We start from the raw sequence: 16,439 nt of genomic DNA, 5'->3' as shown, positions 1-16,439 counted from the left end.
ATAGGTAATGTCAGTGATAGATATAAAGAAAGGAAAAGATCTCCAGATGTGGAATCTTCTACTGGATCCTGTAACAGAAAGAAGACATTAGGCTGGGCGCAGTGGCTCACACCTGTAATCTCAGCACTTTGGGAGGCGGAGGAGGGCGCATTGCTTGAGCCCAGAAGTTCGAGACCAGCCTGGGCAACATGGTGAAACCCCATCTCTACAAAAAGACACAAAAATTAGACAGGTGTGGTGGCACACGCTTGTAGTCTGAGCTACTTGGGAGGCTGAAGCAGGAGGATCGAGGAAGAGGTTGCAAAGTGAGCCAAGATCATGCCATCACACTGCAGCCTAGGTGACAGAGCGAGACCCTGTCTCAAAAAAAGAAAGAAGACTTTAGCAGAAAAGCTGAGGAAATCCAAATAAAGTCTGCAATTTAGTAAATAGTATTGTACCAGCTTTAATTTCTTAATTTTGAAAATTGTACTATGGTCATATGTATATAACATTAAGGAAAGTCTAATGAAAATTGTAAGAAAGCACTTTGTACTACCTTTGCAACTCTTCTGTAAATTTACACTTTTTTTTGTTTTTTTGCTTGCTTTGAGATAGGATCTCACTATGTCGCCAAAGCTGGAAGGCAGTAGTGCAGTCCTGGCGCACTGCAACCTCAAGCTCCTTGGCTCAAGGGATCCTCCCACCTCAGCCATCTGAGCAACTAGGACTACAGGCACATGCCACCACATCCAGCTAATTTTTTTTTATTATTTTTTTTGAGACGGAGTCTCGTTCTGTCACCCAGGCTGGAGTGCAGTGGCACGATCTCGGGTCACTGCAAGCTCTGCCTCCCGGGTTCACGCCATTCTCCTACCTCAGCCTCCTGAGTAGCTGGGACTACAGGCACCCACCACCACGTCCGGCTAATTTTTTGTATTTTTAGAAGAGACGGGGTTTCACTGTGTTAGCCAGGCTGGTCTCGATCTCCTGACCTCGTGATCCTCCTGCCTTGGCCTCCCAAAGTGCTGGGATTACAGGCGTGAGCCACCATACCCAGCCTTTTTTTTTTTTTTTTTTTTTTTTTTGAGACAGAGTCTTGCTCTGTTGCCTAGGCTGGAGTGCAGTGGTACGATCTCTGCTCACTGCGAGCTCTGCCTATCGGGTTCACGCCATTCTCCTGCCTCAGCTTCCCGAGTAGCTGGGACTGCAGGTGCCTGCCTCCACGCCTGGCTAATTTTTTGTTTTTTTAGTAGAGACGGGGTTTCACTGTATTAGCCAGGATAGTCTCGATCTCTTGACCTTGTGATCTGACTGCCTCGGCCTCCCAAAGTGCTGGGATTACAGGCGTGAGCCACCGCGCCCGCCTTTTTTTGTTTTGTTTTGTTTTGTTTTTAGACTTGAGTCTTGCTTTGTCATCCAGGCTGGAGTGCAGTGGCACAGTCTCAGCTCACTGCAACCTCTGTCTCCTGGGTTCCAGCGATTCTCGTGCCTCTGCCTTCCGAGTAGTTGGGATCACAGGTGCCCACCACCATGCCTGGCTAATTTTTGTATTTTTAGTAAAGATGAGGTTTCACCATGTTGGCCAGGCTGATCTTGAACTCCTGACCTCAAGTGATCCGCTTGCCTCAGCCCCCCAAAGTGTTGGGATTACAGGCGTGAGCCACCATGCCTGGCCAATTTTTTTGATTATTAGTAGAGATGAGATCTTCCTATGTTACCCAAGCTGGTCTTGAACTCCTGGTTTCCCAAAGTTCTGCGATGACAGGCCTGAGCCACCATGCCCAGCCTCCGCTATCGAACTTTAGATCATTTTTTATCACCCCCAAAAGAATCTTATCAGTAAGTTGCTTTCCATTTCTCCCTCCCATTGCCTCTCACAACCACTAAATCACTTATGTAATTAATAAGCAAATTATGGACATTTCATGCAATTGAAATCATACTATATGTGGTCTTTTGCAACTGTCTTCTTTTACTTTGTTTTCAAGGTCCATCCAGTTGTGTCATGCATCAGAACTTTGTTTTGTATTACCAAATAATATTCCATTATATGGCTATACCACGTTATGTTTATTCATCAATTGATGGACATGTGAGGTATTTTCCACTTTTTGGCTCTTATGCATAATACTGCTATGAACATTTGTGTACAAGTTTTGTATACACTTGTTTTTATTTCTCTTTTATACCTGAGAGTGGAATTGCAGGTTCATATGGTAACTCCATGTTTTACCTTTTGAGGAACTGCCAAACTTTTCCAAAGTGGCCTCACCTCTTAAAAAATCCCAACACCAACATATAAGAATCCTAGTTTTTCCAGATTCTGTCCAACACATGTTATTATCAGTTCTTTTGAATTTCATCATTCTAGTGGGTGTGAAGTGTTATCTCATTGTGGTTTTTATTTGCATTTTCTTAATTTTGGGGGACCAGCCTCAACACCACCCGTAGAGTATCCGAAGTCCGGTGGCAACAAAGGAATGAGAAGAGACAGGTTAAGTGTTCATAAAGGTGGGAGCCAGGGGGCCAGCTGCAAAATGGAGGCTGCAAAAGGCCCAGAGTTCTGGTCTCCACACTATTTATTGAGTACAGTCACTTAGATCTAAGAAGCAGATGTTCAGGGCGAAACAGTCAAAGGGAAGCAGTACATCATACACATAACCTGTAGCAGTGGCGGTTTAAGTGAATCTCCTTTGTGCTGAAACAGCATATCTTTAGTTAGCTGGTGGGAGCAGGCTTAACTAGGAGCCTGCATATCTAGCCACATTCCAATGCTTCAGAGGAGCGTCTTTCTTCTTGAGCACAGTGTTTATAGATAAGAGAGCAGGTTGTGCTCAGAGCATGGGAACATAATGGTGATCAGAAGACTTTCCTCCTCAGAGGCCTCTTGTGGCTTTCCACAACTTATTGTCCCATATTTTTATGGCCAGTTTATGCAGGCACCCCATGAGCCTTTTTCCCAACACTTAATGACTAGTAATGTTAAACATCTTTTCAGGTTCTTATGGGCCATTTCTATAACTACTCTGGAGAAATGCCTACTCAAATATTTTTCCTTTTCATTTTTTTAATTCGAGGCAGGGTCTTACTCTGTTACCTGGGCTGGAATGCAGTGGTGCGATCATAGCTCACTGCAGCCTCAAGCTCCCAGGCCCAGGTGATCCTCCCATCTTAGCCTCCCAAGTAGCTAGGACCACAGGCTCACACCACCACACCTGGCTAATTTTTTAAATTTTTGGTAGAGGACAAGGTCTCATTATGTTGCCCAGGCTGGTCTCAAACTCCTGGACTTAAGCAGTCCTCCCGTCTCAGCCTCCCAAAATATGAGAATTACAGGCGTGAGCCACTGCACCTGACCCTTTTGCCTATTTTTAAATTGAGTTGCCTTTTTTTTTTTTGAGATGGAGTCTCGCTCTGTCGCCAGGCTGGAGTGCAGTGGCATGATCTTGGCTCACTGCAGCCTCCACCTCCTGGGTTCAAGTGATTCTCCTGCCTCAGCCTCCCCTCTAGCTGGGACTGTAGGCGCGCACCACCATGTCCAGTTAATTTTGGTATTTTTGGTAGAGACAGGGTTTCACCATGTTGGCCAGGATGGTCTCAATCTCTTGACCTCATGATCTGCCTGCCTTGGCCTCCCAAAGTGCTGGGATTACAGGCATGAGCCACTGTCCCCGGCCTTGAGTTGACTTTTTATTGTTAAGTTGTAAGAGTTCTTTATATATTATGGATATGAGTTAAGTTCTATGTGATTTGCAAATATTTTCTCCCATTCTGTAGGCTGTCTTTCACTTACTTGATGGTATCCTTTGAAGTACAAGTGTCTGATTTGGATAAAATTCAATTCTCCATTTTTAGTTTTTTTGCTTGTGCTTTTGATGTTATAGTTAAGAAACCATTGCATAACACATGATAATAAAGATTTACTTTCTTCTGTAGAAAATTAGAAAACTTGGTCCGGGCCCCGTGGCTCACGCTTGTAATCCCAGCACTTTGGGAGGCCGAGGCAGGTGGATCATGAGGTCAGGAGATCAAGACCATCCTGGCTAACACAGGGAAACTCCATCTCTACTAAAAAAAAATACAAAAAATTAGCTGGGCATGGTGGCAGGTGCCTGTAGTCCCAGCTACTCGGGAGGCTGAGGCAGGAGAGTGGCGTGAACCCGGGAGGCAGAGGTTGCTGTGAGCCAATGAGCCGAGATCACACCACTGCACTGCAGCTTGGGGGACAGAGCAAGACTCTGGCTCAAAAAAAAAAAAAAAAAGGAAATTAGAAAACTTGCCCCTGCAAGTTTTATCCTTGGAGCTCTTATGAGTAGGTCTGTGATCTATTTTGAGTTCATTTTTGTGTATAATGTGAGGTAGGGGTCCATTTTCATTCTTTTGTGGGTGAATTTCAGGTTGTCCCAACAGCATTTGTTGAAGACACTATTCTTTCCTCATTGAATTTTCTTGGCATCCATGTTGAAAATCAGTTGACCAGGCCGGGCGCAATGGCTCATGCCTGTAATCCCAACATTTTGGGAGGCTGAGGCTGGTGGATCACGAGGTCAGGAGTTGAAGACCAGCCTGGCCAAGATGGTGAAACTCTGTCTTTACTAAAAATACAAAAAATTAGCCAGGTGTGGTGGTGGGCAACTGTAATCCCAGCTACTCAGGAGGCTGAGGCAGAGAATTGCTTGAACCTGGGAGGCAGAGGTTGCAGTGAGCTGAGATGGTGCCACTGCTTTCCAGCCTGGGTGACAGAGCGAGACTCCGTTTCAGAAAAAAAAAAAAAAAAAAAAGAAAAAGAAAAATCAGCTGACCATGATGTAAATGTATGCCAATACCACGCTATCTTGATTACTGTAGCTTTGTAGTAAGTGTTGGAATCAGGATGTATGAGGCCTCCAAATTTGTTCTTTTTCAAGAATACTTGGGCTATTCTAGGTCTATTGCATTTCCATATGAATTTTGAGATTAGCCTGTATATTAGTCTGTTTTCACGCTGCTGATAAAGACATACCCAAGACTGCGTAATTTATTAAGAAAAAGAGGTTTAATGGACTCACAATTCCACGTGGCTGGGGAGGTCTTACAATCATGGCAGAAGGCAACAAGGAGCAAGTCACATCTTACATGGTGGCAGGCAAGAGAGCATGAGAGCCAAGCGAAAGGGGGAACACCTTATTAAATCATTAGATCTTGTGAGATGTATTCACTATCACATGAACAGTATGGGGAAACCACCCCCATGATTCAATTATCTACCATGGGGTCCCTCCTACAACACATGGGAATTATGGGAGCTACAATTCAAGATGAGATTTGGGTGAGGACACAGCCAAACCAAATCAGCTTGACAAGTTTTTTCTTAAGACAGGGTCTTGCTCTGTTGCCCAGACTGGAGTGCAGTGGCATGATCTTGGCTCACAGCAACCTCTGCCTCCCCGGTTCAAGCAATTCTCCTGCCTCAGCCTCCTGAGTATCTGGGACTACAGGTGCCCGCCACCACACCCAGCTAATTTTTTGTATTTTTAGTAGAGATGGGATTTCACCATGTTAGCCAGGATGGTCTTGATCTTCTGACCTCGTGATCCGCCCACCTTGGCATCCCAGAGTGCTGGGATTACAGGCGTGAGCCACTGCGCCCGACCTAGACTTCTTTAACTTGAAAACTAGTGAGGGCCAGGCATAGTGGCTCGCGCCTCCAATCCCAGCACTTTGCGAGGCCAGGGCAGGAAGATCACTTGAGGCCAGGAGTTAAGAGACCAGCCCAGGCAACATAGCCAGACCCCATCTCTATAAAAATAAAAAATTAGCCACCAGGTGGTTGCATGTGCCTGTAGTCCCAGTTACTTAGGAGGCTGAGGAAGGAGGATTACTTGAGCCTAGGAGTTAGGGGCTGCAGTGAGCCTAGGTTGCGCCACTGAACTCCAGCCTGGGCAACAGACTGAGACCCGATCTCACAAAATAAAAAAGTAGTGAGGAAATACTGAAGAATTTTAAGCAAGGCTTCAGTGGAGAAAATGTTTAAGTCTAGATGCTGGTAGATCATTTATTTTAATTTGGGTTCAAGATGATAGTGTCCTAGAATGGAAGCTGATTATACGTTCTGACCGTCATTTCTCATAGTGTCTATAACGTAGGCAAAATAATAGCTCCAGTGTCCACAGGCACACCTATGGAAAGAAGTGCATCTGGACCATGTCACACACTCCTTCCTCTCCAGTACCCAGCCTGCTTCCTAGTCCACAGCTCTTCCAGTAGTGGTTGTGCCGGGGAGCATTGAGAAGATCTGGGGAGCACAGTGGGGCAGGTCAAATAGTATTGGAGTGACATTGCACTCTAGAAAAGGAGCCCTGAAATCCCACAAGTAAAAAGGCAGGCAGGCCAGTAGAGACCATCCCAGTCTTATTCACCACTATAGACTCTGTGTAGTGTGGGCGTGTGGAAGCATGTCATATGCTTCTTGAATGACTGAGTTTAGGAGTGCTTTGGCGTCTTCATTAAATAGTATGGCTGGGCAGGTGGCTCACGCTTGTAATCCCAATACTTTGGGAGGCTGAGGCGGGAGGATCACTTAAGGTCAAGATTTCGAGAACAGCCTAGCCAACATGGCGAAACCCTGTATCTACTAAAAATACAAAAATTAGCTGGCGTGGTGGCGGGCGCCTATAGTCCCAGGTACTTGGGAGGCTGAGGCAGGAGAATTGCTTGAACTCGGGAAGTGGATATTGCAGTGAGCCGAGATCATGCCACTGCGCTCCAGCCTGGGTGACAGAGCAATATTCCATCTCAGAAATAAACAAACGAATCCAGTATATTTAAAAGGCCAAGTGCGATGGCTCATACCTGTAATGCCAGCACTTCGAGAGGCTGAGGAGGGAGGATCACTTGAGTCCAGGAGTTCAAGACCATCCCTGGCAACATAGTGAGACCCTGTCTCTACAAAATAAAAAAGCCAGGCACAGTGGCACCTGCCTGTAATCCCAGCTACTTGGGAGGCTGAGGTTGGAAGATCGCTTAAGCAGGGGAGTTCAAGGCTGCAGTGAGCTGTGATTGTGCCACTGTACTCCAGCCTGGATGACAGAGCAAGACCCTGTCTCAAGAAAAATAACAAATGTGATAAAGTTGAAGCAGAGCATGGTGGCTCACACCTGTAATCCCAGCACTTTGAGAGGCTGAGGCAGGAGGATCACTTGAGCCCAGGAGTTCAAGACCATCCTGGGCACCATAGCAAGGGTTATGTCTACCCAAAAAAAAAAAAAATTTTTTTTTTTAAATATGCCAGGCAACGGCACCTATATTCCCAGCTACTTGAAAGGCTGAAGCAGGCGGATCACTTGAACCCAAGAGTTTGAGCTACCGTGTGCTGTGATCTTGCCATTGCACTCCATCCTGGGTGATGGAGCGAGACCCTGTCTCAAAAAAAAAAAAAAAAAGAAAAAAGAAAAAAAATAACGGAAAGGAAATAAAATTAAAGGAATTTATGTTATTCTCTCTCTCTCTTTTTATTTATTTTTAAATGTCATTTATTTATTTGGTTTTTTGAGACGGAGTCTTGCTCTGTCACCCAGGCTGGAGTGCAATGGCGCAATCTCCACTCACTGCAACCTCTGCCTCCTGGGTTCAAGTGATTCTCCCGCCTCAGCCTCCTGAGTAGCTGGGACAACAGGCATGCACCACCATGCCAGGCTAATTTTTTATATTTTAGTAGAGATGGGGTTTCACCATATTGTCCAGGCTGGTCTCGAACTCCTGAGCTCAGGCAGTCCATCCATCTCGGCCTCTCAAAGTACTAGGATCACAGGTATGAAACACTGCACCTGGCCTCTTTTCATTTATTTATCTATTTATTTAGACCAAATCTGAGTGTATCATGCAGGCTGGAGTACAGGGCATGATCATAGCTCTTTAACACCTGGCCTCAAGTGATCCTTTTGCCTCAGCCTCCTAAGTAGCTACGACTACAGTCCTGCACCACCATGGCCAACTGATTAATTTTTTTCTTTTGTTTGTGGAATTGGCAGTCTTCCTATGTACCCAAGCTGGTCTCAAACTCCTGGGCTCAAGCAGTCTTCTCATCCCAGCCTCCCAAAGGGCTGATATTACAGGCATGAGTCACCATGCCCAGCCTATGTGATTCTCTTGACTGTACTATAAATTCCTTAGATATAAGATCAGGGACTATAATAGTTTGTTCACCATTCCATTCACAGAGCCTGACACACAGTAGGTGCTCAGTAACTGTTGGGTTAATTGGTTGCAACTCTATGGTTGTTGTTATTGTTGCTTTAAAGATTTGGGTTGTGAAAGGTGTTTCTGGGTGCAGTGGCTCACGCCTGTAATCCCTTTGGGAGGCTGAGGTGGGAGGATCACCTGAGGTCAGGAGTTCGAGACCAGCCTGGCCAACATGGTGAAACCCTGTCTCTACTAAAAGTACAAAAATTAGCTGGACATGGTGGTGTGTGCCTGTAGTCCCAGCTATTTAGGAGGCTGAGGCAGGAGAATCGCTTGAACCCGGGAGGCAAGGTTCCAGTGAACTCCAGCTTGGGCGACAGAGCAAGACTTTGTCTCAAAATAAATAAATAAATAAATAAAATAAAGAAAGGTGAAAATGATAGCCAAGGGGAACGGGTGTGGTAACTCACGCCTGTAATCCCAGCACTTTGAGAGGCCGAGGCAGGTAGATCACCTGAGGTCAGGAGTTCGAGACCAGCCTGGCCAACATGGTGAAACCCTGTCTCTACTAAAAATACAAAAATTAGCTGGGCATGGTAGCTGGCATCTCTAACTTCAGTTACTCAGGAGGCTGAGACAGGAGAATCGCTTTAACCCGGGAGGTGGAGGTTGCAGTGAGCCAGGATCATGCCATTGCACTCCAGCCTGGGCAACAAGAGCGAAACTCCATCTCAAAAAAACCAAAACAAAACAAACAAAAATGTATAATAGGCTGGGTGCGGTGGCTCACGCCTGTAATCCCAACACTTTGGGAGGGCAAGGCGGGAGGATCACAAGGTCAGGAGATCGAGAACACCCTGGCTAACATGGTGAAACCCCGTCTCTACTAAAAATACAAAAAATTAGCCAGGCGTGGTGGCGGGCGCCTGTAGTCCCAGCTACTCGGGAGGCTGAGGCAGGAGAATGGCATGAACCCGGGAGGTGGGCTTGCAGTGAGTCGAGATCGCTCCACTGCACTCCAGCCTGGGCGACAGAGTGAGACTCTGTCTCAAAAAAAAAAAAATTTATAGCCAAAATGAACTAATTAATTACATAGACATTTAATTCAGTTATTCTATAACTACTGGATATTGAGAGTTACATTTAAGTATTTTAAACCTCTTAGCTCCAAAAGATTCGGGCTTTTAAATTAAATATTTCCTGTATACAAAAAAATGAATATAATACGTATGATATGAAAATAATAAATTCTCATGTATCCATTATCCAGTGTTAGTAATAGTTCATTATCAGTTTCCTTGTGTGCCCTGCCCCAATCTTCTTCCCTTTTCTTCTCCCCAGAAGTAACCATTATTCTAAATGTTGTTTTTATCATTATCTTGCCTTTTTGTTTCAGTTTTCCTATTTATATCCCCCAAATAATTAAGGAAGCTTTTTGGTTTTGAATTTTATATGTTATATCATGCCAGATGTAATAGTGTTCACTCAGTATTCATTTTTGAGATCCATGTTGATGAATGCAATGGTAATTTTTTCATTTAATTGCTTTCTAATATTCCATTTTATGACTGTCTCTATCTACTGTTCTACTAAGGGACATTTGTTTTTTCTACAGTTTTTTTATAATTCATACTCTGCTAGTATGAACCTCCTTATATATATTTCCCAGTGTACACGTAGAAGTGTTTTTGGTTTTTGTTTTTGTTTTGAGACAGAGTTTCACTCTTGTTGCCCAGTCTGGAATGCAATGGCGCGATCTCGGCTCACTGCAACCCTCTGCCTCCCAGGTTCAAGGAATCCTCCTGCCTCTGCCTCCCGAGTAGCTGGGATTACGGGTGTACACCACCACGCCCAGCTAATTTTTTGTATTTTTAGTAGAGATTGGGTTTTACCATGTTGGCCAGGCTAGTCTTGAACTCCTGACCTCAGGTGATCCACCTGGCTTGGCCTCCCAAATTACTGGGATTACAGGCTCGAGCCACCGCACTTTCAACTTTTTGTTAGTGCATTTTCAACTTTGCAAAGATAGTGTATTTTCAACTTTGTTTTGTGCATTTTCAACTTTGCAAAGATAGTGTATTTATGCTTTCATTGACATGTATGAAAGTTAAATACAATGTAATGTTTCACAGCCTGTTTAACATTTGCTATTGTCTGACTTTTTAATTGTCTTTTTCTTTTTTTTTTTTTTTTTTTTTTGAGACAGAGTCTCACTCTGTCACCTGGGCTAGAGTACAGTGGTGTGATATCAGCTCACTGCAACCTCTGCCTCCTGGATGCAAGCAATCCTCCTGCCTTAGCCTCCAGAGTAGCTGGGACTACAGGTGCGTATCACCACTCCTAATTTTTTTTTTTTTTTTTTTTTGAGACAGAGTCTCGCTCTGTCACCCAGGCTGGAGTGCAGTGGCATGATCTCAGCTCACTGCAAGCTCTGCCTCCCAGTTTCATGCCATTCTCCTGCCTCAGCCTCCCAAGTAGCTGGGACTACAGGTGCCCACCACCACGCCCGGCTAATTTTTTGCATTTTTAGTAGAGACGGGGTTTCACTGTGTCAGCCAGGACTGTCTAGATCTCCTGACCTCGTGATCTGCCCGCCTCGGCCTCCCAAAGTGCTGGGATTACAGGCGTGAGCCACTGCGCGTGGCCTCCGACTAATTTTTTAAAATATTTTTTGGTAGAGACAAAGTTTTACCATGTTGGCCAGGCTGGTCTCGAACTCCTGACCTCAAGTGATCTGCCCACCTTGACCTCCCAAAGTGCTGGGATTACAGGTATGAGCCATTACACCTGGCCTATTTTCTTTTTTTTTTTCTTTCTTTTTTTTTTTTTTTTTGAGGTGGTCTCACTCTGTCATCCATGCTGGAATGTAGTGCATCTCAGCTCACTGTGACCTCCACCTCCTCCCAAGCTCAAGTGATCCTCCTGCCTCAGCCTCCTGAGGAGCTGGGACTACAGGCATGCACTACCATGCCCTACTAATTTTTATATTTTTTGTAAAGACAGGGTCTCACTTTGTTGCTGAGGCCAGTCTTGAACTCCTGGGCTCAAGCAATCCACCCACCTCAGCCCCGAAAAGTGTTCCTCCCAAAGTGTTGGGATTGTACGTGTGAGCCACTGTGTCCCGCCTGACTTTTTTATTTTCCCAGTATGATGATTGTGAATGGTATCTGGTTTTCATCATTTTAATTAGCATTTCCCTGATTTGTAATGAGGTTCAAAAATCTTTTCATGGGTTCACTAGCCTTTTGTGTTTTGTTTTCTGTGAAATGCCTGTTCATGCCTTTTGCTCATTTTTCTTTATGAAGCTGTAGGCATTCTTTATATATTCTAGATATTAATATAGAATATTAATCCCTATTAATCTATTCTCAGTTTTCCATGTTGCAAATATCTTTTCCCATTTGTGGTTTACCTTTTCACTTTTTTTTTTTTTTTTAACAGTGCAAGGATGATGCTGAAAGGAATAACAAGGCTTATCTCTAGGATCCATAAGGTGAGTCCTGACTGACCTGAACACTCTGTGCATACTGCCTTTAGGTTCCCGGATTCTTGTTTTTAGATGGATTCATTGTATCTAGAGTGAAATGCTCTGGAAAACTTCATATGTAACAGGTTTCAGTAGAATAATTGTGCTTGAGAATTTACCATGGGATAGGAGAATTAATATTTTTCCAGAAAACATAAGTAAGTTTGACTGTAATTATCTTTATTAACTTTATTTCTCTAGCCAACTAGAGAATGGTTATCATCCCTTAATGAAGTATTTAAAAGAAAAACAAGTTGCCAATTTACAGCTTTAGCATCTAAAATAGAATAAAAAATAAAATTGTACATGAAAAAGACCATTCTGCTGGTTTACTTCATTTTTTCACTTATTTACCAAATAGTTTTTCAGTACTTTTTTTCTTTTTTTTGAGACAGAGTCTCACTCTGTTGCCCAGGCTGGAGTGTGCAGTGGCGCAATCTCGGCTCACTGCAACCTCCACCTCCCGAGTTCAAGCTATTCTTCTGCCTCAGCCTCCCGAGTAGCTGGGACTACAGGCGCTTGCCACCATGCCCGGCTAATTTTTGTATTTTTAGTAGAAACGGTGTTTCATCATATTAGCTAGGCTGGTCTTGAACTCCTGACTTCGTGATCTGCCCACCTAGACCTCCCAAAGTGCTGGGATTACAGGCGTGCGCCACTGTGCCCGGCCTTCGGTACCTTCTATATGGCAGGTACTCAGAATTCTAAGATGCCTCGTTTCACTAATAATAGTTATTATTTGTTGGGTATTATTATGTGCCAGGTACTACACTAAGTGTTTTATTTTTTTAATCCTCATGATCAACCCATGAACGAGATAATATCCTTGTTTTACAGATGGAGAAACTAAAGATGAGATTGGCTAGGTGACTTACCTGAGGAAATAGCCTGTGAGGTTGCAAAGCCCACACAAGATGCCAGGTCTGTCTGACTTCAAAGCCTGTGGCCTAACCACTGTGCTCTATTGCATTTTATGGTCCATGTTCTCCAGAAGCTTACAGTCCAGTAGAATCATGAAAAAATGACTATTTCAGTATGGTGCTCTTACAGCACCAAAGAGGAGCACCTGAGCTGGATTAGTCGAGTCAGTAGGAGATCCTGAAAGGCTCAGAACTGAGCCAGAAAGACTTGGTTATTTTCAGCTGATTATTTAATTACAGATTAGATTTCCTAGAAAAGGAGCCCTTCCTCCTGTATGGCTCTCCCTGCATGTGCCCCCTTCCCTCAGGCCTATATATTAATACATAAAATAACCCATTATTATAAAATGAAACGAAAGCAAGGATCAGCAGAGGGATGGATTCTGGACTCAACTGATCATATTACAAGGCTAAAATAAATTTCCTCTCTCGGCCGGGCGCGGTGGCTCATGCCTGTAATCCCAGCACTTTGGGAGGCTGAGGCGGGCAGATCACCTGAGGTCGGGAGTTTGAGACCAGCCTGGCCAACATAGTGAAACCCCGTCTCTACTAAAAATACAAAAATTAGCTGCGTGTGGTGGCACACGCCTGTAATCCCAGCTACTTGGGAGGCTGAGGTAAGAGAATCGCTTGAACCAAGAGGTGGAGGTTGCAGTGAGCCGAGATCACGCCACTGCACTCTACCCTGGGCAACAGAGTAAGACTACATCTCAAAAGAAAAAAAAAATTTCCTCTTTCTTAATAACAGACGAGAAAGACCTGAGGCTAGACTGTAGAGCGCTGTTAGTGAGAGAAAGTTTTGGTGTTTTTTTTTTTTATTAGTTTGGTTCAGGGTGACTGTATTAGTCAGAGTTCTCTACAGGGACAGCACTAATAGGATAGAAGTATATATGAAGGAGAGTTTGTTAAGGAGTATTGAGTCACACCATCTGGCAAAGTCCCACAGTAGGCTGTGAGCAAGCTGAGGTGCAAGTAAGCCAGTCCAAGTCCCAAAACTTCAAAAGTAGGGAAGCTGACAGTGCAGCCTTCAGTCTGTGGCTAAAGGCCTGAGAGCCCCTGGCAAATCACTGTTGTAAGTCCAAGAGTCCAAAAACTGAAGAACTTGGGGTCCAGTGTTCCAGGGCGGGAAGCATCTAGCTCAGGAGAAAGATGAAGGCTGGAAGACTCAGCAAGTCGGCTCATCCCACCTTCTTCTGCCTGCTTTATTCTAGCTGCCCTGGCAGGTGATTAGATGGTGTCCACCCACACTGAGGGTGGGTCTGCCTCTCCCAGTCCACTGACTCAAATGTTAATCTCCTTTGGCAACACCCTCACAGACACACCCAGGAACAATACTTTACAGCCTTTAATCCAATCAAGTTGACGCTTAATATTAACCATCACGGTGATCTTCTAGATTGGCCCACAAATGCTTTTTCAGAAACTGCAGGATGTTCATTCTGGAACTGTACAGAGGCAATTGTACAGATGGTTGTTTTCTCTGGAAACAACAGTCTACTTGAGTGATATCATACGTAAAACTTTAAGAATTAAAGATTCCATTTTGCTGTAGGCCAGGCGCGGTGGATCACACCTGTAATCCCAGCACTTTGGGAGGCCAAGGCAGGCAGATCGCCTGATGTCGGGAGTTCGAGACCAGCCTGACCAACATGGAGAAACCCCGTCACTACTAAAAATACAAAATTAGCCAGGCGCGGTGGCGCATGCCTGTAATCCCAGCTACTAGGGAGGCTGAGGCAGGAGAATCACTTGAACCCGGGAGGCAGAGGTTGCAGTGAGCCAAGATCACACCATTGCACTCCAGCCTGGGCAACAAGAGCAAAACTCCGTCTCAAAAAAAAAAAAAAAAAAAAAAAAGATTCAATTTTGCTAGCTTTTAATTTGCTTCAAAAAGTACCTGTAGTTTCAGCTACTCGGGAGGCTGAGGCAGGAGGATCATGTGGGCCCAGGAATTTGAGACTGTCCGGGGCAATATAGCAAGACCCCACCCTATGTCAAAAAAAAAAAAAGTATAACAAAAATGTCATCACATTACTGTAGAAATAGCACCACCTTGTGGCCCTTGAATAGTTTGTTTTCCACTCTGCTTTGTAAAGAGGCATGGTGCTTTCTCTCCGGTAGATAGAATTGAGTAGCGTTTAAGTAGTACGAGGGTGTATTATTCAGATTGCTATGCTGAAGTAACAAGCCTTGTATTCTCAGTGGCCTAACACAAAGGATATTGTTTGTGTTGTGTGCATGTGTTTTGCTTTGTTTTTGCTGTTCCTGTCTTTCAAAAAGGCTTTGCAAGCAAGATTGAAGTCTGGATGGAGGGACAAAAGTTTACCTTCTTGGGATACATCACAACATGTAGCTTTTAAGGTGGGGAGGGAGAGATATTTATACCTCACACTTAATTGGCTCTGACTAGAAAGGACACAATGACACAAATTATTTCCATTCATAGGTCTTTAGCCAAAGGAATCACATGACCCCTCCCGTTTCTGCAAGGGAGGCTGAGAAGTGTAGAGAATGATTTGGATATTTGGATATTTCCTAAGCATTGCTGCTTCTGCTGTAATTTATAGTCATACATTCTCAGACTAAGCTGGAGCAACTCTAGTACTTGACAGTTACTTTATATTAAAATCTACAAGTAATGGTTCAGAAGTTTCTGTGTATACTTCACTAAGTTTCCTATAGAGCATTTACTTTCCTTCGTGGATGCTTTACGTACTCTCTCATTGCATGTTTTCATTTTCAGATTCTTTATTCCAGGGCAAACTAAGTACTTGTAGTGTGTTAAGTACTCAGAGAGGGAGATACAAAAATGAATAAAATCTGACCCCTTTTCTTCCAAGCGTGTAGCCTAGGAGACAAGCATGTATAAGATAACATGATACAGTTTTTTAAAATAGAGACAAACTTGGATGTCTATTCTAGTTCACCACCTAAAACTCTGTGACCTTAATCAAAATTACTCAGCTTCCCTGAACCTTGTCTTCCCCATCATAACACAGGGTTGATAATATTCTGCCTATCTTCTAGGATTTCTAGGTTTAAAACTAGTACATGTACAATGCTGTATTGCCTTACATCTAATAGATACTCAGTTAACAGTAGGCATGAGTACAACTCAAGGCAGTGTAATAAAATTGCTGTGCAATACACAGAGTGCTGTTAGCAGAAAGGAAAGAGAATTACTTTTGACTGGAGGTGTCTGGCAAATTTTCACTGAGGATGTGACATTCGAGTTGAGGCTTGATGAATGGGAAAGATTTAAATGGGGAGAGAGGGAAGTTGAAGTAGAATGAGCAGAAGTATAGAGGCATAAAAATGACATGTTTTAGCATGGTCATATGGTTATAAATGAAATTACAAAGGTAGGCTGAAGTCATCACAGTGGTCTAGATTGTTATGCTAAGGAATTTGAGATTAATTTTGACATCGTTCTGGAACCTTCTAAGCTTTTTAAAATTTTTTTATTGTCGGGGTCTCACTGTGCTTCCCTGGCTGATGTGGAACTCCTGCCCTCAAGCAGTCCTTCCACTTTAGCTCCCAAGTAGCTGGGACTACAGGAGTGGACCACCACCCCCTGGCTCCATCCAAGCTTTTAGATTAGTCGAAGGTTAAACCTATTTTCGGGAAGGTTAAGGACTATGAAAGATGAAAAAATAAAAGATTTAGAGATAAAGATACAAGTTAAAATGTTATGTGTTGGCTGGGCATGGTGGCTCACGCCCATAATCCCAGCACTTTGGGAGACTAAGGCGGGCAGATCACCTGAGGTCAGGAGTTCCAGACCAGCGTGACCAACATGGTGAAACCCAGTCTCCACTAAAGATACAAAAATTAGTCAGGTGTGGTGGCAG

At 44.0% G+C, this 16,439-nt stretch overlaps 1 protein-coding gene across 3 annotated transcripts in view; it reads left to right on the top strand.

The window, feature by feature from the left end:
* The window catches only part of DAP3 (death associated protein 3), a 41,307-nt gene that overhangs the window by 1,109 nt on the left and 23,759 nt on the right, over positions 1 to 16,439 (top strand). For 2 of the 3 annotated variants that reach the window (XM_054458891.2, XM_054458917.2), the window contains exon 2: positions 11,584 to 11,635. In XM_054458891.2, coding sequence (XP_054314866.1) covers positions 11,584 to 11,635 — 52 coding nt within the window. Of the gene's footprint in view, positions 1 to 10,348; positions 10,467 to 11,583; positions 11,636 to 16,439 lie in introns of those variants that run through there. The other variant, XM_054458880.2, reaches the window with a different exon arrangement.

The sequence above is a fragment of the Pongo pygmaeus genome, chromosome 1 (assembly GCF_028885625.2).
Source record: "Pongo pygmaeus isolate AG05252 chromosome 1, NHGRI_mPonPyg2-v2.0_pri, whole genome shotgun sequence".
NCBI classification, from domain to species: domain Eukaryota; kingdom Metazoa; phylum Chordata; class Mammalia; order Primates; family Hominidae; genus Pongo; species Pongo pygmaeus.
This window is presented reverse-complemented; position numbering and strand designations above follow the sequence as displayed.